Source organism: Coenobita brevimanus, chromosome 21, assembly GCF_032717465.1.
Source record: "Coenobita brevimanus isolate Jiangsu-jjx chromosome 21, ASM3271746v2, whole genome shotgun sequence".
NCBI classification, from domain to species: Eukaryota; Metazoa; Arthropoda; class Malacostraca; order Decapoda; family Coenobitidae; genus Coenobita; species Coenobita brevimanus.
The window spans coordinates 25,687,607-25,715,380 of NC_136974.1; the positions used below are offsets into that span (position 1 = coordinate 25,687,607).

The 27,774-nt window shown below is 43.0% G+C and overlaps 1 protein-coding gene across 1 annotated transcript in view; it reads right to left on the reverse strand.

The window, feature by feature from the left end:
* The window catches only part of Ube4B (Ubiquitination factor E4B), a 645,009-nt gene that overhangs the window by 76,953 nt on the left and 540,282 nt on the right, over positions 1–27,774 (reverse strand). Inside the window, exon 23 of the mRNA XM_080266571.1 lies at positions 8,979–9,106. Within this exon, the coding sequence (XP_080122697.1) occupies positions 8,979–9,106 (128 nt within the window). The remainder of the gene's footprint in view (positions 1–8,978; positions 9,107–27,774) is intronic.

Genomic DNA, 27,774 nt, shown 5'->3' on the forward strand with positions numbered 1-27,774 from the left:
GATTAGAAAGGAGTTTGAAACTACATCAAGCATATGTATTCCCAGGAAAATAAACAGTAATGAGAAGTCGCACTTACACATATTTTGTTATGCTTCTCAAAGGGCCTATGGAGCAGTAGCTTATTGCGCAACAGAAGAGGATAGTACGATTATAATGTCCAAAGCCAGAGTTGCGCCAATTAAAGGAAGAACCCTACCTCAAATGGAATTGGCTTCCATAGAAGTAGGAACTAAATTGGCCAGGTATATAACCACAACTCTTGATACTCAGTTTGAGGATATTTACATATGGACTGACAGTGAGATTTGTCTTTACTGGATAGGGAAGGAAGACAGTAAAATTCCTTTCGTCCGTAATAGAGTGAAGACTATTAAAGAGCTGTCTTCCAAATTTAAATTCATGCATGTGTCCTCCAAACAGAATCCAGCTGATCTGCTCTCGAGAGGTTCGACCGTAAAGAGACTGATCAAAGATAACTTGTGGTTTAAAGGTCCTAAATGGTTACTCACTAAGGATTGGCCTGAACAGAAACAGTACAGTATTGCTGAGATTAGTGTAGTGAACTTGGATCCTATAGTACCTGAGCCAGAAGTAATTGACATCAGCCGATTTTCATCAATAAGACAACTTCTAAATACTACTAAATTGGTTGTTGAATTTTTGAATAAGAAGGTGGGGTTTCAGAAATTAGATCCCCTAGAATACTGGCTGAAAAGAGTACAAAGAAATTCTTACGGGGAAATATATAAACTTTTGGGCCAAGACACTGGAAAAAGGAATAAGCTGATGAAGAATTTAGGCTTGTTCTTAGACGGAAAAGGTCTGATAAGATGTCGAGGCCGATTGGTAAAGGCTGACTTGCCCATCCAAACCAAACATCCCATTTTATTACCTAAGAGTGGATAATTTGTACAACTTATTATAAAGGAAGCCCATGATTCCACTCTCCATGGAGGTGTACTGCAGACCTTAGCCCAAATTCGGGAAAGGTACTAGATTCCTAAGGGTAGACAGGTTATTAAAAAATATCTCAAAAACTGCATCATTTGTAGGAGGTATGAGCAGCGACCTTATATCTACCCAGGACCACCAGCCCTACCGAAGGATAGGGTGAACATAAGTCGGCCCTTCCATATAACAGGAGTGGACTACACAGGGGCTATAACTGTTACGGGTGAGGAAACTCCCCATAAAGTTTACATTTGTTTATTTACTTGTGCCTACACAAGGGCAGTCCATCTAGAACTAGCGGAAGACCTAAGCTCTGAGACATTCCTCAATGTCTTTCGCAGATTTGCCGCTAGAAGGTCTTGTCCTGGGAAGTTAATAAGCGACAACGGAACTAATTTCGTTGGAGCAGCACCTTTACTGTTGAACATAATGAACGACCCAAAAGTTAAGTCGGCGCTGGGAATCCGAAATTGTATTTGGCAGTTCACAGCTCCAAGAGCTCCACGGCAAAATGGATTTACCGAAAGAATGATTGGTATTGTCAAGAACTGCCTGAGGAAAACATTACATAGAACTAAGATCACGAGAAAAGATTTAAGAACAGTAATAACTGAAATTGAAGCCAGGATTAATAATAGACCTCTAACTTATCAAGATGACACTAGCGACTCGCTAGAGGCCTTAACATCGGCTCACATGTTACATGGCAGGAAGCTCCATCCGATGCCTTGTGTGGATATCCAGGAAGAAGTTGATGATCCTAACATAGAAAATAATGATTTAGGACAACACCTGCGAGAGGGATATCAACGTCTGAAAAGGGTGCTGGATACATGGAATAGACATTGGAGCGAAGAGTATCTTTTGAGCCTACGTGAGAGGTTTTATGGAGCTCAAGCTGCCAGCAACAAATCAGTTATTAACATAGGAGATGTGGTCTTAGTGAAGACTGAACAGCCAAGATCCCAGTGGCCATTAGCTAAAGTGATCTCCACACACCCAGATTCTGAAGGGGTGCTGAGACTCGTAAAAATAAAATGCAGGGGACATACCAGTATAAAAACTATTGATAAATTGGTACCCCTTGAGTTAGCAGCCACTCCGGATTCAGAGAATGGTGAAGATCAAACGGGTCAAGAGGCGCGACCTAGTAGGGCCGCAGCACAGGGTTCTCGAGAATTATGGAGGGAACTCTTGGCTAAGGGTCATATTACATGATACAACGTATCATTTTCCGCCGGCCCCAAAACTGTGGGAAATATTTTCCCCCAGAGCAGTTGAGCTCTCTAAATTTATCATAGTTATCCCTGGTTCAAGGCAGAGGACGTAGAGACTGTTGTTAATTATTCAAGCGGTTTTAATAACCCAGAAACGACGTTCTCTTTAATAATTCTTGTTATTGATAAATTAAATGCTACTGCATTTAACACCCGTGGACAACTATGTATTGTAAATACATGTAATTATGTGGTATTTCCCACTGACCTAAGCGGCGCCTGCGCGATAGGTGACGTGGCAAGCAGGGAAAGATTCCCCTGTTAAGGCAGATGTGGAATTAAGATATTTACATAGTTAAAGGGAATATTTGGTCTAACTTTAGTTTAACTAAGATTAATTTGTTAGATTTGCCCTGTACATATTATGATGTAATTTAACTGTATTTAGTAATGTAATTAAATAAGAGTTGGCAACCCACAATTCGATGAAGGGTTGGGGTTTGCCGCGTTCACTCACTCTGCTCCTAGCTCTCATGGAGTTAAGACTCTTCTCCTAGCTCTCGTGGAATTAGCACGTTGTATATACACACCATAAGGACGCTTGCTTCCCCAAGCAACTATACCAGGCAGCCTCATCGTCATCGGTTAACGATCACTCCCTCTTCATATAGCTAAGTAATCTTTATGAATTGGCCAATTCAAGTGGGGATTAGCGAAGAGATAAGATAGAAGATAGTATTGTAGGTGAGTTAAATTTAATTTACGTATCACCTAACTCTGAGACTTGTTTGATTTACTTAGACAACTTTAGGGAAGAGTAACGACCTACGAGTTGTGTACCAAGAAAATTCTTCCATAGCGGTGTCCCGGCAGGGATACCGACTTGGATACATTAAACATTTCTCACATTTTGGTGCCCAGAAAGAGGGCCCCGATTTGTTTACCAGAACTAATCAACATTTTTCACAGTTCTTATTTAAACTAAACCCCTGTCATGTATCCACTGTAGCCACTTCTTCCTCTTTTTCTCCACTGCTCTCTTAACCTCTTCATCCCACCATGCTGTACCTTTCTTCTTCGTAGTTACTCTTGCCACACCACACACCACTTTAGCATTCCTAACCAAGCAATAGCTATATGCATTCCACATGCTGTCCAGATCCATTTCATTCCAATTCACTGATTCTAACTCCTCCCTTACTTTGGCCCTGTATTCATCTGTTATTTCTTTGCTCTTCAGCTTCTCGACTTGCAGTCTCTCTCCCTGACTGCTTCTCTCTCTCTCTTGGTCCACCTCACTCCTTTCAGCTTGATCTTGCATACCACATTCATATGATCTGACAAACCTCCACATCGTCCTCTTACTGCCCTCATATCAGCAAGATTTCTCACCATCGATTTCTCTACCAGCACATAACCAATCAGGCTCCTTTCAACACGCTCTCCATTCCCTCTATACCATGTATATTTATGTGCACCTTTCTGTTTGAAATATGAATTACAAATGAACAACTCCCTTTTCTGAAACATGTCCTTCAATCATTTCTCAATATCATTCTCTCCTGGTACTCCATTATTACCCATTACATCATTCACAGGACCAGCGACTACTCTCCCATTCGTGTCACCCATTACAAACACTTTATAACTCCTGGGCATTTCTCTTACTGCTTCATCCAGCTTATCCCAAGACCTGTCTTTCTCTGTTTCACTCCTGTCATAATGTGGTACATATGCTACAGTAACTGCCACTCTCACCTTCTCAAACTTGAACTTGACATACATGCATCTCTAAATGACACATTTGTAGTCTTTCATTCCACTCTGCCACACTTCATTCATCAAAAAAGCAACTCCATCCTTGTATCTTCCTCACCCAGTCATGCCCAACCTTACACATTTTACATCCACCCACTCCTCCACTTCACATCCTTTCATCTTTGTTTTGCACAATGCCATCATGGCATATCTCGCACTCTTGAATACATACACTACTTCCACCCTCTTGCTCTCCTCATTCACACCTCTCACAATCCACATGGCCATGCAAATCTGCTCATTTGGTTTGGGCCCTGGGCAGGTATTGGGCCTCCAAAGCTCTCCAAAAAGCATGCCATGATTTAGCGATTTTAGATAAGGGAATCTGGGGGACACTTAACCAGGCCAACAACCTCTATTATATGGTTACCACCTAGTGTAGTAGATGGTTTCCTGGGAACAGGAAACCATTTGGCTTGTCACTTAATGGAGAGACCATGAGGCAACACTACACTGACTGAGTGGATGATGGGCGCCCCCACCTGCTACATAAAAAAAACTTTACCACACTTAAATAAAACATAAAAACAATTCATAAATTACAAAGACATCTGAGAACAACACTGTTCTTGTCTGGCGGGGAAGGCGCTTGTGTGGTTACCATAGCAACAACCCCCACACCTTCCCATAAGTAACAATGGTGCAGCAGCCCACCACAATAAACTGGATGTCATAATGCATAAGCTTCTCATTCCATTATTAAACACACAGATTTGTGCTATGCATGACTGCTGAACAGTGCTTTGCTATGAATGTGACCAAAAATAATTGAAGAAGTGGTAAGCTCATCTTTTTACATGTGTACAATATATAGGCTACACGGCCGTTAGTCACTTAGTAGCTGTCTTGGTTATCAGATCAACTGTCTTGGTGTCGTAGTGCTTGTGTTCAAGTAACCCTTACTTTATTTAATAATGGCCCCAAAGCGCAAGAGTAGTCCATCCATCCATCATCCAATCCTACGCTGCCCCATGAGGAGCATAGGAGCCTGGGGCTAGGCAACTTGGTCCTGACATTTAAGATGAGTGACCAGCCTCACTCATGCCTGAGTGGCATTACGTGAGCAATAAACCCCAACCACCCCTTGGATATAAACCTTCACTGGCTCAATCCAATTGGAGTGCCATAATTACCCACTAAACCACCAGGTGCCAAAATCTGGTTATATGGTTGCCACTCAGCATAGTAAATGGTTTCCTGGTGTACAGGAAACCATTTGGCTTGTCACTCAGTGTAAAATCACCCGCAGGCAGAAGGAAGAGGAAAGAATGAAGGAAAGAAGGACAGGAGAGTCACACGTAAGCAGAAGGATGAGGAAAGAATGAAGGAAAGAACGACAGAAGTGGATGGAAGGAAAGAAGGATGGAGGAGCGGAAAGGGCAGACACCCGAGAGCAGCACTACATCCAGTGAGTGGATGGTGAGCGCCCCCACCTACCACAACGCAAGAGTAGTGATGATGGAAATTCAGATAAGCCAAAGAGAAGCCATAAAGTGCTTCCTTTAAGTGAATATACAGGGTTCAGTACGATCAGCGGGTTTCAGGTATGCACTGGAGGTCTTGGAACAATCTCTCTAGATAAGGGGGGACTACTGTACTTTTAGAATTTTCAAAGTTATCCCTTTCTGAGATGTTGATCTCTAGTTCTGGAGACAAAAATTTAAGCCTATAAAGTTGATCTACGGCCTGTGATATACATCATCATCATCATCATCATCATCCGGGCCTCCTTTCCCACCCTAGGGCAGGGTGAGGAGTAGCACATCCAGAGAGCCTAAGTTTGCCCAGTCCAATGGGCCATGCTTCCATTCACAAATCATTCAAGCCCCCAGAATCCTGGCTCTATCTGATAAGCCAAAAACATTCACCACATTCTGTAGCTTCACATAAACGTATCCAACATAGTCAATCTGAACGCTGTCACATTAAAAAGAGGTGCCAAATCCCCGATCATGCACTTCTTCTCACAACATTCATCCAGCCAGCTTGATCTCTTGTCAGTCCCCTACCTTCACCAACTTCCATACCTCTCTTCCTCATACACTCATCCACCATACCCTTTCCACCTTGTCCTTGGCCTACCTCGCCTCCTCCCTCCTTCAAATTCTCTCAGATATACCTTTTTCACCACTCTATTGTTATCCATTCTCTCCACATGACCATACCATCTCAGCGCACTCTCTTCAATTCTGGTGTCCACAGACGTCCTCACTCCACATCTTTTACAGATCACATTGTTTCATATCTTATCCACTCTCTGTACTCCACATACATTCCTCAGCAGTCCCATCTCCAGTGCTCTTACTTGACTTTTCATTTTCACACCACACCATAGTCTCACTTTGATATGCTAAAGTTGGCACTAACACTCCTTCATGTAAGGCTCATGCAGCTGCAACACTCAAGCCTCTGTTTCCTAACAAGGCCTTCATGGCACCAGCTACTTCCCTTCCTTGTGTCACTCTACTTTCCACTTCATTTGCACATTTTCCTCTCTTTTCTATCACTGTACCCAGGAATTAGAGCTCTCTCACCAATTCCAGTCTTTCTCCAATCATGATAACATCTCACTGGGATTCATCTTCTCTCTCAATAACCATCACTTTACTCTTTTCTACATTTACTCTCAAGGCACGACATTCACAGATATTAGCAAAACTCTGCACTAGTCTACCAAGTTCTTGTGTAGTATATGCACGTAGTACTGCATCATCAGCATACAATAAATTAGAGATATTCCATCCATCACCATCCATTACCAATGCCATCCCTCTCTCCATTACTCGTGTTTTTACTTCTCTCATCACCCCATCTATATATATATATATATATATATATATACACTGAACAACCATGAAGACATCACACAACCTTGTTGCATGCCCACATCGATAGTGAACCATTCACTTAGATGCCCATTTACCCTTACACATGCATTCACTACCATTACAAAAACTCTTAATGGCACCTAGCAGCTTACCATCTACACTGTACATGCAGAAAACCTTCCTCAATCCTTCTCCGTCTACTTTGTTGTATGCTTTTTCCAGATCCATGAATGCCATAAACACCTTATGGTCCTTCTCACAAGCCTTCTCCACAATCTGTCTGACAGCAAATATCTGATCCACACACCCACTACTACTCCTAAAGCCACCCTGTTCACCACTCACTAGGACTTCTGATATCTCTCTTACTTTCACTATAATAATCCTTCCATATACCTTCCCTACCACACTCAACAAACTTGTGCCATGATAATTCTTGCACTCACTTCACTCTCCTTTATTTTTGTAGCCCTTTTCCACTCTGCTGGCACAGTTTCGCTCATCCATGCCTTCTTACATATCTCCAACAAGCACTTCATTCCACTCTTTCCATTAGCCTTAATCATCTCTGTATACACCTCATCAACCCCAGCTGCTTTCCAATTTTTTAGCAGCTTCACAGCGTTCTTCACCTGTGCGAGTATCATGTTTCCTGGCACTGCATTCCTTCTCTGCACACCCTGAAAATCAATCATGTTTACAGCCGCTCTGCTCTCTCTATTCCCATTCATCAGCCTTTCAAAATATTCTTTCCATCTGGTTCTTACTTCATCTCCATAGGTTAGTAACCTACCACCTGCATCCTTCACACCATCACATTTCTTTCCACTTTCATATCTACATTTCCCCACCTCCTTCCAGCATAACTTCCTATTTTCAGAGTAGTTCGCATTCATTTTTCTTCCCAGATCATCATTTACCTCTTTCTTTTTCCTCTTCATTAGTCTCTTTACGTGCTTGTTGCTCTCGATATACTCAGTTCTTATTTCAACTAAACCCCTATCCTATAACCACTTTAGCCACTTCTTCCTCTTTTCCTCCACTTTTCTCTTAACCTCATCATGCCACCATACTGTACCTTTCTTCTTTGTTGTTACTCTTGCCACACGACACACCACTGTAGCATTTCTAAATCCCTATATGCATTCCACAGGCTGTTCAGATCCATTTCATTCCAATTCACTGATTCTAACTCCTAACTGTGATTTACAAAAGAAAAAGATAACAGTCAGTAGGGGTGCCCACTGTCCACTCATACAGTGTAGTGCTATCTCCACAAGAACATACTGAGTACCAAATTAAGAAGTTCCAGGAAACCACTTACAAAACAACAATGAAAGACAATTATAAAATCATGTCTGGACACCTTGTAATCTAGTGGGTTAAGACACTCCTCTAACCAGATGTGGTCCACAGGGGCTTAAATCAGAAGGAAGGGTTTACTGCTTGTAATACCACCCTGAAGTGAGTGACTGGTCACTTTTATTGTCTGGACTCAGCAGACTTGCCTTGGTCCCATTAGCTCCAGACGAGTCAATAAAGGACTTAAAGATGTTTGGATGAAGAAAAAATTAAATACTGAAATATACAACAGATACAAGATTCTGACGATGCACCTCATGTGATATACTGGATTTTGCAGGTGTGACTCACCTCGTGTCCTTTCACATGAGAGGAAATGAAGTAGCCATAAAGCAATCACATATGGCCATGACTCTCATGAGATGTTATGCAAGATGAGGCATAGGTGTAATTATTTAAAAAATTGTAACATTCAGCCTCATAAATCTTTGTAAGGCACTGGTACCCAAAGCTAGGCTAATGTAGCCCAGAACATTTAATGGTAAGTGACCATTCTATGAAGCTCATAAAAGTTGTTGTTTCTCACTCCAGTCTGCCCGGCCTAGGCAATCTAACGATCACTCGTAAACAACTGCTCTTATGAGGTAATCTCACAAATTTCCAACACAGTTAATGATGTGTTTGTATCTTAACGTGGCATGGGCTGTGCACTGCTCCATTAAGTGGACTGTCTTGAAGGCAGTACTGTACATCATCAAAAGGCCTCCAGTTGCCCTCTGAGGGGTCTAAATCAACATGAATAGCACCTGGCCTTCACTCTGACTGGTACTGTAGTAAAAAGTGGCAAAAGGAGCAACCCACCTCATCACAGGCTATGGACTCATAGAACTTTTCTGAGTCGAGGTGGAGGTAGATGTCAACCAGTTGTTCCAACAGCTTACGAGGCTCCCAGCCGTACTTATCTGCCTGACGCACCTTCAAGTTTCCACCTGGAAGGATGACAACAGAAAGGTTACCTGCAGTGTCAACAATGTGTTAGTTCAGACAATTTAGTATGGATGAATTTAACCCCTAAAGTACTAATCTCATCGATCGGGCTTTTTGCGTAGTTTCCTAAAAGGATGAACAACACAAATTATGAAACATCCACAAAAAACTGGAGGCAGCTGGCTCCACCCCAACTGTGATGCAAATGGCTTCTAACCAATCAGAACTAAGTGTTGGACACCCCGGAGGGGGAACCCAGGCCCGTACCTGGGCGGTGGGGGGTGTACCCCCACCTTCCTCTCGCAACGTCCCTCTACCCCACTACCTTGTTGCTACCCTACCTCCCACCGCTCTTACCACCACCACCACCACTCCCACACCCTCCTCATGCATCCCTCCCCCTCCCATGTGGATCCCCCCATGACTGGGGAAGGGTATTTCCCCCCTACTCTCCCTCCATGTCCCTGTACTCCACTGGGTCCCTTCCTTTGTGTCTTGTGGTGGCCTCATCCCATCCCTCCATCCCCAAATTCCCCCTCCTGGCCTTACCACCTCCCACCACCACCCCCAACCCCCCACCCCAACCCCCTACCCTCACCCCCACCCCCTAGCACGCAGTATCTTTACCTCCCCAGCCTCGAATATTGTGTATTTTTTACGCTTATTGGCGCATGTTCTTGAATCATTACCCGTAATTTATTCGTGTCTTTGCATACAGATATGCACACCAAAATTATTTTTGCTGTTGTTATTCGAAACCCACTCGAAAAATAAATTTTATTTTATGCCAATGCATGCAAACATGTTGGAGCCTTCAAAAACGAAAACTAGCTAGATTTGACAGCTCGGAGGGGAGAGGAGATTAGGCGAGGGGAGGGAAGGGAAGGGAAGGGGAGGGAGGGGACTGGAGGTATGGGGAGGGGAGAGGAGGGGAGGATAATTTTTACTATCTATAATACATTTATTAGGGGATTCATGACCATTTTCCCTAGCTAGATTTGACAGCTCGGAAGGGAGGGGAGGGGGGAGGGGAAGTTAGGCGAGGGGAGGGGAGGAAAGAGGAGAGGAGGGGAGGAAAGAGGAGAGGAGGGAAGGGAAGGGGAAGGAGGGGATTGGAGGTATGGAGAGGGGAGAGGAGGGGAGGATAATTTTTATTATTTATCATATTTATTGCAGGGGTTCGTCACCATTTTCTTTTTTTTCTAAGCACATTACAATGGTTTATAACATCAATACACCAAAAAAAATTGACTTTGGTGATTTTTGTACGTATTTTTGCGAAGAAAACAGGTGCGAGTGGCGTACTTTCTTTCTCGCCGAGGCCGTGACAGGTAACTATTATAAACTTTGACAGGCCATAGCTTGGTAACTACTGGGTCTAGGAGGTGGAGTTTGTGTTTTCAGGTGTGTAAATTGTAGCTCTATAAATCGGGTGTAAAACTTTTAACCTTTGAGAAAGTCGAAAAATAGGCCTGTTTTTGCATCCTGGGGGACAGTCGAGGCTGGAGAATTGCGTACCCTAGGGGTTAACCCCGAAAAAGCGGGGTTGTTTTTTGCTTGACTTGCGTGTCTCGTGGGCATATTCGCGCTCCGACAGAGTCTCTAAAAATATTTGCCAAAAATCAGTTATTAGTCCTAGAATATTAAAATTACATATGCATATGGCACATACCTTCAGCTTTCTCTTGGGATGTTTGTTGAGCCTTCGTCGAGTACCGTAGGACTTGTGGAGACCTCAGAAGTTGGGTAACGAAGTCTCCACTTTACACTTCCCGACAAAACGTAATATGATTACCACAGCCTGATATTATCACTAGAAACACTATTCTATGATTCTCAAATAGTTTGGAATCCATACTCCAAAAAAAAAAAAAAAACACTGTGAAAGCAATGAAAATTACGAGCGCGTATGACCTTCCCACTTGCGATCGTTCGCCGCTGGTGTTCTGTCATGTATTATTCATAAAAACACTCACACTTTATATTTCTATTACTATATAACACTTACATATATCTACAGTCTTTATCCATAAGTTTCCTTCAGTAACAGTAGTTTATTGTCACTGTAGGCTTTCAATTTCTCTTTCAGTAAAATACGTAGCATTCACTTTCTCGTCCTGTATACTAGCGTTGAGAGTGAATCTGTCACTTTCACTTCCACTTTCATAACTCATAGTATTCATACATGCTACAGTGAAACTTTCACTTTCATTACTCCTAGTATATATACTCGTATTCTTATATTACTACTCATTTACATTTCTATTTACATTCTCTATTTTATTTACATTATTTACATTTCTATTTTATTTACACTGTGTTATGCACTTTCACTTGCAGTAACTTATAAAACTATTTTCCACTGTTCACTTATATTTACATTCATTGCTTTCACTTGCTGTTTACACATTATTTACACATTAATTACATTTCCACTTGCCTTGTTTTACTCTCCAGAAAGATCGTAGTCACTGTCTATCATTTTCATTGACAAATTAGCCAGTTGACGTTCCACAGCAGTCACTTAGCCCGTTACCCCTTTCCACACGAGGTTTAGTAGGGGGTAGAGGTCACAGGGCCCTTTGCATGGGGCTAAAATGCAGCGGAATTGGACAGGCGTGAATCCGACGTGGTTTCACCTTGAAAGACGACAGTAAACTGAATACAGTGTGGTGGCCTAGCCGCCTAGGGGAAGTGCAATGCTGCCAATGTCAGCGTGGTGGCAGCTGCTAGTATATACGCTATGAAATGATTGGCAGGAAACCTAGACAATACATAATAAATTAGGTAGTTCCAGGTGAATGTAAATATCACTAAGACTTCTCCCTTCCTTTCTTATATATATTTTTATTACGAGAATAGATTATACGGCATATTTCAAAGGGAAATCTATCTCTATCTATCTATAGCCCGACGCCCTAATCAGCAGAGGGTGGCCGCAGACAAAACGCCTCCAAGTCACTCTGTCACCCACCATTTGACTCCCCTCCCCCCAGCTCACCCCCCCCTCCCTCATATACCTCTCAACTCCATCCCTCCACCTCATCCTCGGTCTACCCCTCCCTCTCCCTCCCTCCACCTCACCTACATACACCCTCTTAGTCAGTCTTTCATTCTCCATTCTCTCCACATGTCCAAACCACCTCAGTGTATTTCTCCTAATCTTTTCAATCACATCCACATCTACCCCACAACGTTCCTTCACTTCTTCATTCGTCAACCTGTCCCTCCACGTCACTCCACATGCTCCTCTCAAGTAACTCATTTCCACTGCTCTCACTCTTGACTTGTTCCCCTCTTGCAAGGTCCACGCCTCGCTTCCATACGTCAGGGTAGGGATCACAACACCATCATGCAGTGACTTCTTAACTTCCATACTCACCTCCCTATTTCTCATCACTGCTTTCAGTGTACCAACAACCTTTCTTCCCTGCTGTACCCTTTCACGTACTTCATCCCCCAAAGTTCCATCCTTACTCATCACACTACCCAAGTACTTGAATGCACTCACATTCTCCATATCCTCACCATCCAACCTCACTGCACACTCTGTGACTTCATTCCTCTCAAACACCATAACTTTACTTTTGTTTACATTAACTTTCAGCTTCCTCCTCCTACACACTGTCCCAAATTCATTCACCAAACCTTGCAACTCCTATTCATCTTCACTCAACAATACTGTATCATCAGCAAACAGCAACACCGGAAGCTTCCAAATCTCACCCTCATTCATTAGGGCCACCCCCACATCCACTGCCCTACCTTGCACCTCCTTTACAACCCCATCCATATATATATTAAACAGCCATGGAGACATCATACACCCCTGTTTCAGTCCCACATTGAGATCAAAGAACTCACTCAGCTCACCATCCACTCACACCGTAGCCCTAGCTCCCTCGTACATACTCTTCACAGCACTCAACAATTTCCCCTCCACTCCATATATTCTTAATACCTTCCACATACCTTGCCTATCTATTCTGTCATAAGCTTTCTCCAAGTCAATGAAGGCAGCATACACTTTCCTTCCCTTCTCTAGATACTTCTCCACTAAACATCTTAGAACAAATATCTGATCTACACACCCTTTTCCCTTCCTAAATCCCCCTTGTTCTTCTCAAACTAGCTCCTCTGTCAGATGCCTAACCCTATCAATGAGTATTCTACCATATATTTTACCAGTCACACTAAGAAGGCAAATACCTCTATGGTTACCACATACTTCTCTCTCCCCTTTTCCTTTGTACAGAGGAACAATTATACCTGATTTCCAGTCCTCTGGAACCCTTCCCTCTTCCCAAGCCAATCTACACAACTTCCATATCCACTCCACAAGAATCTCACCCCCATACCTAAGCATTTCACCACACACTCCATCAATTCCTGGGGCCTTTCCCAGCTTAATCTTCTTCATCGCTTCCACTACTTCCGACCTACTGATCTCTTCCTCCCTCCTCTCATCTCTTCTTCTCCCAGCCATTCCCCAACCACTTATACTCACACTGCTCTCACTCTCTACGTTCAACAAATCCTCAAAGTGCTCCTTCCATCTCCTCAATTTCTCTCTCTTCTCCACCAACAATCTATTATTCCTATCTTTCACTCCCCTACTATTTCCTCTTTCACACTGCCTTACTTTCTTTACCTCCTTCCAAAACAATTTCTTACTCTCCCTCCATTTCACACTCAGATTCCTCCCAAACTCTTCATCCACTTTCTTCTTACTCTCCTTCACCAGTCTCTTAACCTCACTTCTCCTGCTCACATATACCTCTCTCTTCTCTCTCTCATCTTCTCCCCTACCTCTACTCGCCAACCATTCACCATATGCCTTCTTCTTTTGTTCCACAGCTCGTTTCACCTCATCATTCCACCATGCTGTCCCTTGCACACCCTTGCATCTCCTCCTCACTCCACAAACCGCCTCACACGCTGCGCTTATCTCTTCCGTGAATATCTTACATACGTCTTCCACCCCTTCCATCTGCTCTAGCTCATACCTTCCCAATCTTTCTTCCACTATGCTCTTATACTCTGTCATTTTCTCACTATTTTGCAATTTCTCCACTCTTCTCACAGGAGCTGCTTTCTCCTGTCTTCCCCTTCGTCTCCTCAACCACTTTCTCTGCAGCTCTACCTTGGCCATCACTAAGTGATGGTCCGAGACTCCATTCCCCCACCCTCTCCACACCCTTGCATCCAACACTTGTCTTCTCATTCGCTCATCCACACACACGTAGTCTATCATTGCCTTTCGTTCAACAAGTTCACCATCCATCCTCCTCATTACTCTCCATGTATACCGGTGGATCATCTTATGACGAAAGTAGGTGTTGGCTATTGCCAACCCCTTACCAGCACAGATGTCCACCAAAGCACTACCATTCCCATCTACTTCAGCTGGCACACCCCACTGACCAACCACTCCATCCACTCGTACATTCCCAACTTTGCCATTCATGTCTCCAATCAACAGCACTCTCTCGCTCCTCTCAAACTTGTCCATACATGCTTCTACTCTCGCCCAAAACTCATCTTTCACTCTTGCCACTCGATCCTCTGTTGGAGCATACACACAAACAATCGCCCATGCTTGTATACCTACTTTCATCCTCACCCATACAATCCTTGCACCCACTGTTCCATACTCTCTTATATTCTCCTTCCACTTCTTGCTTATCATCAGACATACTCCCTCTCTTGCCCTCTCATTCTCACTGACTCCCCCACATATACCTACACCATATTCCCATTCTCTCACCCTTTCACCTTTGCATTTAGTTTCAGTCAATCCACATATATCCACTTTTGCATCCTCAAGCACCTGGACAATCTCTCTCTCTTTCACTTCATCATTCACTCCTCTCACATTCCATGTTCCTACCCTCAGAATGTCCTTTGTCCGTTCCTTAGTCGTCAACGTATGGTCCATCCGGGTCCAAGGCGCTTTATTTGCTTTTTTAGTTAGTTCTTTTTACGGGGTGGGGCACTAACCCACCACCAACCCTTTTAGTCGCCTCGTACGACAAGCAGGAATACTGGGGGAGTATTCTTGAAACCCCCCTACCCCCAGGGAAATAAACAGTGAAAATTAGCGAACGAGTGCACGTGAGGTGTTGTCAGGCGATAATTAGCCAATTCCAGGTGTATGGCACTATCACTTACCTTATTTCTTTTTTGTACATATTATTTGGTATAAGAATAGGGCATAGGGCTTATTTTATTGGATGAAATCAGTGGAAAATTCCAGGGAAGATTTACTTAGCGTAGCACGGCTGGGCAAGCGAGAGGAGAAGGTAATGGAGGGGAGGTAGGGAGGGGAGTCAAGAACGGGGAGAAATGGCTAAATTGTCAACAATGGATGGGAGTACAGATGAGATCAGGAGTGCTAACTAGTGTTGGATATTGGAATTACTATCTGACAGATGATACAAGCCACCACTCGAAAGCCCGGTCGAATTCAAAATAACACAGAATCACAGAAGTGATGCCCCGCGGTATGATCCCTTGCTCCCAAGCGTCACTAAAGTGACGCCCTGTGGTTAAGGGGTTAAACACCTTCAATGTGTCACCTTGAAAACCATAAGACTATGTAAATATGTAGTAAACCAAAAAGCATATTATTCAACAAAAACAAACACACACAATACTCTAAGTTTTCCAGATTTTTAACACCAGTTTATATTGTACTTGGATGTAATTTAATTTTTCTTTGTAATCCCTCATGATGAAGTCGGAGGTAAAAATCTGCTTATGAACAGTCATGTGTCCACATCAGAATCTTTTATGCCAGTGCTGTCCAGAGCCAGAAGCCTGGTCTGTCACTTGATGAGCTCATACAGGTCTCCCTTGATTTACGCTGTATTGTTTTACGATATTTCGCATTTACGATCCTTCTTCTTTAGTACCAAGTGTTCATTTTACGACTGAGCTCCCTCGCATTTACAATTGGGCATGTGGAAATCCCGCACTCACAGGCAGATCAGCTGAGAGTTGCGTGGCATACCCGCCCCACCCACACAGTTTCCCGCGGTTTTGCCAGTCTCACTCGCGTGCTTGTTCAGCATACAACCTCTGTGCATCTGTGTGCATCAGTGCCCAGGATATTACTATTTCTCCTGTTCTTCATATTTTGCACCTCTAGTGCCACCACCGTGATGTAAACGCCCTGCAACATCTGGTGCTGGTGATATGAAGCCAAAGAAAGCAAGAACATCCTTAACCCTGGAGTCTAAGCTTAATATTGTGAAGCGGCACGAAGCAGGTGAGGGGGAAAACTCCATCGCTCGTTCCACGAGTCTTGCACAGTCGACTGCATCGACTGTTATAAAGCATGCTGTCAACATTAAGAAAGCTGGGGAGACAAGTACGACTCTACACTACAATACATAAAACATCATCATTATTATTGCATATTAGATCACTTGTATGGGTCTTGGGTTCCTTATACATGAGTCCAGGAACACATCCCTATTTTTCCCGTTAAACCTTAATTTCACTTTACGATATTTCGGTTTAAGATTGCCTTTCTAGGAACGCATACCAATCGTAAAATGAGGGAGACCTGTACTCCATTCATACGAAGTATATGTGAGATTTCTGACACAAGTACAGCTAATCCCTTTAAGACCCGGACGCCCAAGTCCCAGACATTTTGAGCTTTGGTCATTGAAAAAAAAAAAAAAAAGGCTGATACATGTTCATCCTTACTTTAGACCTGCCGCACAGTGATGAACAGCTAAGTTTTGGCGCGTAGTTACTCTGATGACCATTAGAGCGCCCCTGCATTCCTCCCCAGTTCCAGCCTACCTACCGTCGTGACTTCACGCTTGTCGTCACGGCTGTCCATGGCTCGTTTTTGTGAATAAACTGCAATACCTTGCCACTAGATCACATGAGAATTTACTGTGTTTAAGAAATTAAAATTCAGAGCACAAAGGATTAAGTGCATGTTGTCACTGGCGTGGTGCAATTAAGAACAAAATGTGCAGTGTTAAAAAATTATAATTCACAGTGCAAAGCATTAAGTGCAACACAACACTGGATTACAGTACATGCTTCAAGTGCACCTTCACTACTCTCAGATCCATAAAGGAGGCGGGTTAATCTTCATGATGGCCACAGACGTGTCGTAAGTACCCTGTACGCTGCTAAATATTTTCCATACTCACTTCTAATTTATCATTCTCTGGTTCCTTTTCATTTATTTCTGGGTTTCTGTCCCCTATTTGTCGTCAACGGGGTCTTCAATAGGTGCTGTGCAGATCTGGTAGGGAGTTAGATAGGTGGTTTTCAAAGTTACGCTGGGTTAGGGTCCATAAGTACCTGTCCAGGAGGCATTTTCCCAAGTCACAGACTGGTGAAGGAGAGTAAGAAGAAAGTGGATGAAGAGTTTGGGAGGAATCTGAGTGTGAAATGGAGGGAGAGTAAGAAATTGTTTGGAAGAAGGTAAAGAAAGTAAGGCAGTGTGAAAGGGGAAATAGTAGGGGAGTGAAAGATAGGAATAATAGATTGTTGGTGGAGAAGAGAGAGAAATTGAGGAGATGGAAGGAGCACTTTGAGGATTTGTTGAATGTAGAGAGTGAGAGCAGTGTGAGTATAAGTGGTTGGGGAATGGCTGGGAGAAGAAGAGATGAGAGGAGGGAGGAAGAGATCAGTAGGTCGGAAGTAGTGGAAGCGATGAAGAAGATTAAGCTGGGAAAGGCCCCAGGAATTGATGAAGTGTGTGGTGAAATGCTTAGGTATGGGGGTGAGATTGTTGTGGAGTGGATATGGAAGTTGTGTAGATTGGCTTGGGAAGAGGGAAGGGTTCCAGAGGACTGGAAATCGGGTATAATTGTTCCTCTGTACAAAGGAAAAGGGGAGAGAGAAGTATGTGGTAACCATAGGGGTATTTGCCTTCTTAGCGTGACTGGTAAAATATATGGTAGAATACTCATTGATAGGGTTAGGCATATGACAGAGGAGCTAGTTGGAGAAGAACAAGGGGGATTTAGGAAGGGAAAAGGGTGTGTAGATCAGATATTTGTTCTAAGATGTTTAGTGGAGAAGTATCTAGAGAAGGGAAGGAAAGTGTACGCTGCCTTCATGGACTTGGAGAAAGCTTATGACAGAATAGATAGGAAAGGTATGTGGAAGATATTAAGAGTATATGGAGTGGAGGGGAAATTGTTGAGTGCTGTGAAGAGTATGTACGAGGGAGCTAGGGCTACGGTGCGAGTGGATGGTGAGCTGAGTGAGTTCTTTGATCTCAATGTGGGACTGAAACAGGGGTGTGTAATGTCTCCATGGCTGTTTAATATATATATATGGATGGGGTTGTAAAGGAGGTACAAGGTAGGGCAGTGGATGTGGGGGTGGCCCTAATGAATGAGGGTGAGATTTGGAAGCTTCCGGTGTTGTTGTTTGCTGATGATACAGTATTGTTGAGTGAAGATGAATGGGAGTTGCAAGGTTTGGTGAATGAATTTGGGACAGTGTGTAGGAGGAGGAAGCTGAAAGTTAATGTAAACAAAAGTAAAGTTATGGTGTTTGAGAGGAATGAAGTCACAGAGTGTGCAGTGAGGTTGGATGGTGAGGATATGGAGAATGTGAGTGTATTCAAGTACTTGGGTAGTGTGATGAGTAAGGATGGAACTTTGGGGGATGAAGTACGTGAAAGGGTACAGCAGGGAAGGAAGGTTGTTGGCACACTGAAAGCAGTGATGAGAAATAGGAAGGTGAGTATGGAAGTTAAGAAGTCACTGCATGATGGTATTTTGATCCCTACCCTGACGTATGGAAGCGAGGCGTGGACCTTGCAAGAGGGGAACAAGTCAAGAGTGAGAGCAATGGAAATGAGTTACTTGAGAGGAGCATGTGGAGTGACGTGGAGGGACAGGTTGACGAATGAATGAAGTGAAGGAACGTTGTGGGGTAGATGTGGATGTGGTTGAAAAGATTAGGAGAAATACACTGAGGTGGTTTGGACATGTGGAGAGGATGGAGAATGAAAGACTGACTAAGAGGGTGTATGTAGGTGAGGTGGAGGGAGGGAGAGGGAGAGGTAGACCGAGGATGAGGTGGAGGGATGGAGTTGAGAGGTATATGAGGGAGGGGGGGGTGAGTTGGGGGGAGGGGAGTCAAATGGTGGGTGACAGAGTGACTTGGAGGCGTTTTGTCTGCGGCCACCCTTTGCGGGATTAGGGCATCAGGCTATAGATAGATAGATAGACAGACAGACAGACATGCCTTTGGCTCTATTACATTGGATCATGGAGGGATTACTGTACTTTTTGTCAAAAGAATTTTTAATAGCAAAAATGTTCAACTCCCCCAAGGAATGGGATGGTTACAGACATCAGATGTTCTGATAAGACTGACAATCTTAGGCCCCAATTGGTCCAACTTAAGGAGGTTTTAGTATACTTAAACACTCTCACCAATTTAAATCTCTCTCCAATCCCCAGCACATCACAGTGCAAGTCACCTGCTCTCTGAAGAATCATCATTTTATTCTTATCCACAATGCAACTGCTTGTAAAACGGGATTCTCACATACACTCACAAAATTCTGAACCAGTACACAAATTCCTGTTCACACCAGCTATCACCCAAGTATCACCTGAACACATCTGATATGAGATATTCAACCTACACCTTTAATAACTATTCACCACTTCACTCTCCACAACTTGAAATTTAACCTCTTTCATAACCCCATCCATGTACTATATATGCTGAACAGCTATGGGAACATCACACATCCTTATCTCGCTTGAACACTGAAACTGAACCACACAGTCAGCAGGGCAGTACAGTACTCCCAAGGTGGATGGAAAGCTGATGACAGGGAGAGCTGAAGCTCCTGTTTCATCAGCTCTCGGGACTTGTTCCTAACCATCCCCCTTTGTTGATCTTTTTCAGTGCTTCAGTAACTCAGAGAGAAGGCCAGCATACTCTCCAGTACAAGTATCTCCCAAGGTGGATGGAAAGCTGATGATAGGGAGAGCTGAAGCTCCTGTTTCATCAGCTCTCGGGACTTGTTCCTAACCATCCCCCTATGCTGATCTTTTTCAGTGCTTCAGTAACTCAGAGAGAAGGCCAGCATACTCTCCAGTACAAGTATCTCTAACTGTCAACACCAAACTACATGCACATTACACACTACACTTCCTATTCAAAATTCAACCAAAATAGCATCTCATAATCAAGCCTCGGAGTCCCCCGGGGGAGGAGGACCACAAATGCCACCACAATTCGCCCCTCTCCCGGCGACGACCAAGCAAGATGCCTGGAACCACTATCTGACTAACTTCCTTTTCATTTCTGCAACATTTGTGGTCTTTCCTTTAACTTTCTCTCTGTTGAGCACCACCTCTCCTCCTCTAAACCTCACTTTCTCTTCCTAACTGAGCCTCAGCTGTCTGAGGCAACTGATAGCAAACCCTTCTCTATATCTTCCTACTTTATACTCATTTCAAAGCCAAAGGTGGCTGTTGCGTATATGTACGCAACGACATCTTGCTCTCGTGTTCCTGAACTTGATTCTTCTGAATTCTTGACCCTCTGGGTTCCTCCTACTTTCTCTATACTCATTTCAAAGCCAAAGGTGGCTGTTGTGTATATGTGCGCAACGACTTATCTTGCTCTCGTGTTCCTTAACTTGATTATTCTGAATTCTCGACCCTCTGGGTTCGGCTTTCCTGCCATTCTCTGACTAAATATAATCTGTGCTGTTAACTTTCCACTAATTCTACCGACTATGAAAAATTCTTCAACTATCTTACTGCTACAATGGAACACATCCTATCCATTTCTCTTTTCACTGAAGCACCCATTCTAGAAGATTTCAATGTTCACCAACACCTTTGGCTCTCCTATCCTTTTACTGATCCATCTGGTGAACAAATTTACATTTTTTCTATCCTTAATGATCTAAAGAGATTTGTACAGCACCCCACCCATATCCCTGACTGCCTTGGAGAGAGTTCCAACATACTTAACCTTTTCCTTACAACTAATCCTTCTGCATGCACTGTTAATCTTCCCTCTCCATTGGGCCCCTCTGACCACAACCTTATCACCTTAACCTGTCCTATCATTCCAGTACGGCCAATGGACCCTCAAAAGAAATGGTTGTGGCACTTTGGAGCTGCTGATTGTGAGGCCCTCAGGCAGTTCTTCTTTGATTTTCCCTGGAATGATTACTGCTTCCATGGCTGAGAACCATCTGAGTATGCCTTGCGCAACATGGAGGTTACTCTCTCAGGCATGGAAGCATACATTCATTTCTCATGTCCTCTGACTAATGCAAAGAAACTTTGGTTGAATCACGCTTGTTCTAACGCTGGCCACAACAAGGACAGGGCCTATAAAACGTACCAGAGCAAACCCACCCCTGAATCTCATCTTTTTTATGTATCTGCCCAGAATTGTGCTAAGTTTGTTCTTCACTCTGCTAAAAATAATTTCATCCGCACAGAATGGTCTGAACTCTCCAACTCGAATTCTTCCTGCTCCTTCTGGCACCTTGCCAAAAACCTTTCTAACACCATTCCCTCATCATCCTTCCCTCCCCTTTTCTGCATTGATGGCTCTGTAGCTATTTCTGCTACTGATAAAGCAATCTCTTCGCTCAGACTTTCTCCTCCAATTCCACCTTATACAATTCTGGTGCTGTTCTTCCATCACTTCCCCCCTCTGACTTCCTCATGGCTGACATTAAAATTTCTTCAACTGATGTATTTTCTGCCATCATTGGCCTCAATAATAACAAGCATATGGGCCTGATGGGATTCCTCCTGTTGTTCTCAAGACCTGTGCTTCTGTGCTTACACCATGATTAGATAAACTCTTTCACCATTGCCTACAAACTTGCGCCTTTCTACTGGAAGTTTGCTCTGATTCAGCCAATCCCAAAGAAGGGTGATCATTCCCAACCCTCTATCGCCCAATTGCTTTAACATCGTATGTCTCAAAAGTTTTTCAGTCTATTCTAAACAAAAAAATTTTAAAGCACTTTTCCTATCACAACCTTCTTTCTGATCAGTAGTATGGGTTCCTTGAGGGACACTCCATTGATGATCTTCTCACCAATCTTTCAGATTCCTGGTCATCCTCCTTTTGGGACTTTGGCAAAAGCTTTGCCACTGCACCTGACATCTCAAAGGCTTTCAATCGAGTCTGGCAAAAATTATTAATTTCCAAACTGCTCTCTTACGGTTTCTATCCTTCTATCTGTGCCTTCATCTCTAACTTCTTTTCTGATTATTCTAAAGCTGCCGTTGTAAGTGGCCACTGTTCTTCTCCTATATCTATCAAAAGTGGTGTTCCTCAGGGCTTTGTGCTATCACCAACTCTCTTCCTTTTATTCATCGAAGACCTTTTAAGCTATACGTCTAACCGTATCCACTCATACACTGATGATTACACCCCTCACCTTTCCATTTGTTTCCTTCACCATCCATCTCAGCAGTTACTTCAACAAACAAGGGATGAGGGTATGGCACACCTAATGTATTACTTGGGTCATGTCTCTGACTGGGGTAAAAGTAATCTTGTTGTTTTTAATGCGTCAAAAACTCAGGCCAGATGCCTCAATCCCGTTTGGGGTGGCCACAAACAAATCGCCTCCATGTCGCCCTGTGCTAAAAAAAAAAAAGGCTTTGATTTTACTATTATACCGAATGACATACATCTTGCAGTGCAGGAGCTCCAACACCACAGGTACTGACAGCTCACCACACAGGTAATTATTTTTTACATCAAATCATATATATAGTAATTTCACTCAGGAAATTATGGTCTATTTTTGGTGTGGGATATTTTATCAAAACACTTATCTTTACATAGTATATCTCAAAACCCACGTGTATCTTTACATATCTCAAAACCCCCATGTGTGGGACATCCAGCCAATAAAATACACTCAAAGTGAAAGGGTTAATCACCTGATTATTAAGTAATTTAAAATGTGATTATCTGAGCCAATTTGAAGGAGGGAGGAGGCGAGGTAGGCCAAGGAGAAGGTGGAGGGATATGGTGGATGTGTGCGGGAGAAAGGTTTGGAAGTCGGTTAGACTAGGGGACTGACAAAAGGTCAAGCTGGCTGGATGGATATTGTGAGAAGTGCATGATCAGGAATTTGGCAACGGTTTTTAACGTGACGGCATCTGGATTGACTCTATCAGATACGTTTACATGAGGCTACAGAACGTGGTGAATGTTTTTGGTGTATCAGATAAAGCCAGGATTCTGGAGGCTTGAATGGTGAGCGAATGGAAGTGTGGCCCACTGGACTGGGAAAATTTGGGCTGTATGGACATTGCTACTCCTCACCCTGCCCTAAGGTGGGAAAGGAGGTCCGAATGATGATGATGATGATGATGATGATTAACCTTCATGAAATTACTGGTAACATGAAGTTAAAGATACCACCCTAATGTTATTTGCACCTTTGTTTACTGCTCAACCACCACCTCCTGTACGAAGACCAAATACAGTAGTTTTTGTCATTTGCCACTCTTCCACAGTCTAGTTTTGCTTTGTTGCAACATCTCGTTTTGTGCATCCTGGTTGTAATTTGTTAGAATTTGGCATTTTTCTTGTTCTTGTAGTAATCCTAGATGCTACTAGAAATGGCAGTGTACAGAAAATGTATCGATCTCTCGAGCCCTCCACTAACTTCTTAGTCTGGGATCATAATATAGTGCGTTTGCTTTAAATACCACTCTTGATTTTTACTTCTAATAAAAAACACATATGGTCTGACTGTAATTTTTTATTGCACAAAAATACAAGAGTTCGCCTGAACATACGCTTCCGAGAAAACATGACACCAACAACGTATATGACACACCAAGTCACCAACGGTGCATCTACTATTTCTCTATCACACATGCATCAGTAAAAGTTCTGAAATGAAGAGTTTTCTTTCATTCTTTTTTGTTAATCTTTATGATGAACTACTCTATAACAAGATGAAAAACTCAGTTCTTTTACTTTCATTATCTGTCTGTTCCATAATATGGAAGATGATAAAAATAAATAGGAGCACATCAAACTAATATAGATAATGTCTGGTAACTAATATACTGTACATTTGTATAGGAACTTGCTTGAAATAAATGCTTTGGAGAGGGTATCAGAGTTTTGGTAATATCACCATACTCACATACTGACATTAACCCCTCCATGGCCATGGGTCCGGAATTTTATGTGCACCCCAGGCCGACGCCGGGGTAATTTTCTGACGTTTTGAATAATGATTTTTTTTTCTTGTCATATTGAAGAGAAAGTTCAGATGCACCTAACAGTGCAAATCCCAGCTTCCTAGACCCATTCTGTGGCTTGCAATGGACTACGAAAGTTGCAGAAATATCGGCAACTGATATTTGCCGCCGAGAGGTGCTGCTGCACTGCAACTTCACACGTGTTATAATTTTTTTTTACCCCCCAAAACAATATGAATGGTGCCAAAATGTTGTGCATATATTAGATATGATGATATCGAATGATTTCAGTACATAATATGTTAGGACTGGCTCGAAAAAAATTATTCTGAATATTTTTTCACCTCTTTGATATAAAATATGTTTATGGTAGTGTCGAGTTATTTTTATGTCATCGTTGTGCCCATGCTTGGAAAAGGGAGGGAAAGGGTTGAATATTCAGTCCTAATTCAGAAAAGTGCCTGTTCCCTGAGGCTAGGCTCTCCCACGGGAGATGAAAGTGGAGGGTCAGATCTGATTAGCACCAGGAAGTTGAGTCGCAACTTGCCGCTCCCACACCATGTGCATGGCTAAAAATAGAATCATATTGCAGTTTCAAAGCTACAAGTAAATCTAATTATTACAAATACACAGTCAAAGCAGAAATAAATACGTTTAAAGACGGGAAAACGTATTTTTTCCGTAATAACAGGTTTACCTTTTTCTATCATTTTACCCTGTTATTTTCGCAATATATGTTGCTGCCTGTCTATCGTGAGTGTGGGAAAGTATGATATTTTCTGCCTGGGCAAGGGAAAAGGGTAGCTGGATGTTTCCCAACACTTTACACCGTCAGAATTGCAAGACAACCAGCCATTCACACCTCGCACAAGCTGATTAGCAGGAAGGGAAGGAAGTTCTTTTCACTCATGAAAGCATCAGGTGAACATAGAAAACTTTCCTGTTATGCTTGTAAAAGGCAAAGAATATGTAAAATGATTCAAAACAGTGCAACAAACCTGAGCAAAGAGGTAAAGATACCAAATAAAAATTAATTTTTCTTTTATTTTCGTGTCTTTTTTGTTTATGCTTGTATTTATTTATAATCGTAAACAGGGTGGTTGTGTGTTTCCCAAGGGAGGAAAAAGATTATATTTTCTGTCTGGGTCGAGATAATGGGTGTAACTATGTGTGTTTAAGCATGGCCACGAGTGAAAAAATCATACATCCACTCGTCACAGCAGCAGGCGATGAACTGACAGAGACAGATGAGGTGTGAAAGCGTGAAGGTCAGTCTCATGTCCCAGATGTTCATTCACTTCCCGAAAGTTTTCATAGTTTTATACATGTCACACTGCATTGAATGATCCAAACAGTACAGTGGGGCACCAATTTTCGCGCCTAATTGGGTCCAAAAATAATGCGCGAAAGTGGAATTAGCAAAAGTTGGGGCATTGTCTTTATGGCAAAAAGGCTAATTGGTTCCCGGTTATCCTAAAGTAACATAAGATTTTCATTTTCACTTGCAATACAGTACATCAAATCACTATTGTACATTGCATTGTGAGATACAAACAATAAAAACTGTACAGTACACATTATATGAGGAGAAACATACCACAGAGACCAGGTTGAGGTGTTTAATGGATGTTGGGGGTAAGTATCCGAGGCGCGTGGCGGGCTTATTTAGCCACGCCAGACGTATTGGCGCCACCTCTTGCTGCCTCGCTAACACTCTCTCTCTCTGCCTCCTCAGATGCAACTTGATGCAACACTTCCACTCTGGGCTCTCCCCCCACACCACCAGGCCCTTTCCCCGCACTACCAGGTATAGTAGAGGCCATTGAACCGTGAGAATCCAACACAATGGAGATAGCATGCTCGTACACAATGGCGGGAATGGGTGGACAGAGTGTTGACATGACATCATTCAAGATGGTGGTGGGTTGCGGGCGGGCGGTGCAGGAAATTCAAAGTTCAAAATATTGTCCCAAACCCAAAATTTGTGCGCGAAAATCGATTTTTTTCAAGCGAAAGTGGAAGTTAGGGAATATTTGGTGCATGCCGCGAAAGTGGATTCCGCGAATCCTGCTGTAGCGAAAGTTGGTGCACTACTGTACAACAAACCTAAGCAAATAGGTAGACACCACGACATTTTTCCCTTATTATCATGTCTTTTTTGTTTGTGCCTGTATTAATTTATAATCACAAACAGGTGGTTGTGTGTGTTTTGCAAGAAAGGACAAAGATATTTTCTGCCTGGGTCGAGATGATGGGTGTAGTTGTGCTCGTTTAGGCACGGCCAGAAGCGAAAAAATTGAAAATCCACTCATCACAGCAGCAGGCTCTGAACTGCTTGATGAGGTGTATGGGAGTGTAGTGTAGGTCAGTCTGAAGACGTTCAGAATGTTCATTCACTTCCCCAAAATTTTTGCAGTTTTTTATAGGCCGCGCTCAAACAACACCTGTGGCCATGTATAATTTATTGGCTAAACATCATTCGATGCCGGCGGCCACTGAGGGGTTAATACTGTACTTTATGCAGGTTAGTAGAAAAGACAGAAATAAGCTTCTATAACTAAACAGCTCCAATTACTCGGTCAAAAGACCGGTTGAGTACCAATTACCTACCAATTTATTGGCCCAACCCTAAACAAAAGGATTATATTATTGAAAATTTTCTTCCACAGGCTCACAATTTCACTGACATCGGAGCATGCTCCAAAGCCTGGCTTGGATGATGTAAGAAAAAATAAATTCTGGGACGACCTGCTACATGTACAGTAATCTCTCAATAATCCATCATCACACTATCCAGTCCAAAACAACATTCAATGCTCTTTGCTCGGCTCTATTAAAGCAATATCCAGCAAAATTAGGCAATATCCGGCTCACAAATGAGTAGCAATTGCTGATTTCTGGCGGCGATGTGTATAATCAGGCTCGGACATGTGACCCAATCAGTGCACAGGCAGAATCGGCAACAGGTCAGCAAATTACAATGCACTGCGGAAGTGGCCCACTGGACATGCAAAGCCTACTGTCACTCTCTCATTCTCTTGAGTGGACGCCATATAGTTAGGACATATCTGTGCCCTATGCAATTGCAAACCACATGGTGGCTACCCCTCAGTCACGTGACTTTGCTTGTGGCCTCCCATGCTTCGCTCGTTGCTGCAGTGACAGAGGCAGCAGAGACTGGAGCCGAGGTGGTAGAGATTATGCAATCTTTGTGGGAGCCATTTGACACTAGACCACATGGGATTAAGTGAACTTTAATGCATAGTGTACTCCATTGACACCAACGCTAGGTGAGTACCGTACAGTACGATTACAGTGGAGCCTCGCATTTCGCACATAATTGGGTCTGTGAAAAGTACCGAGAACCATGAAACTGCTAAAGCTGGGACACTGATCCTATGGGAAAGAGGTTAATTTATTCAGGGTCCCATGCCAACTCCCCCTAAAACCCA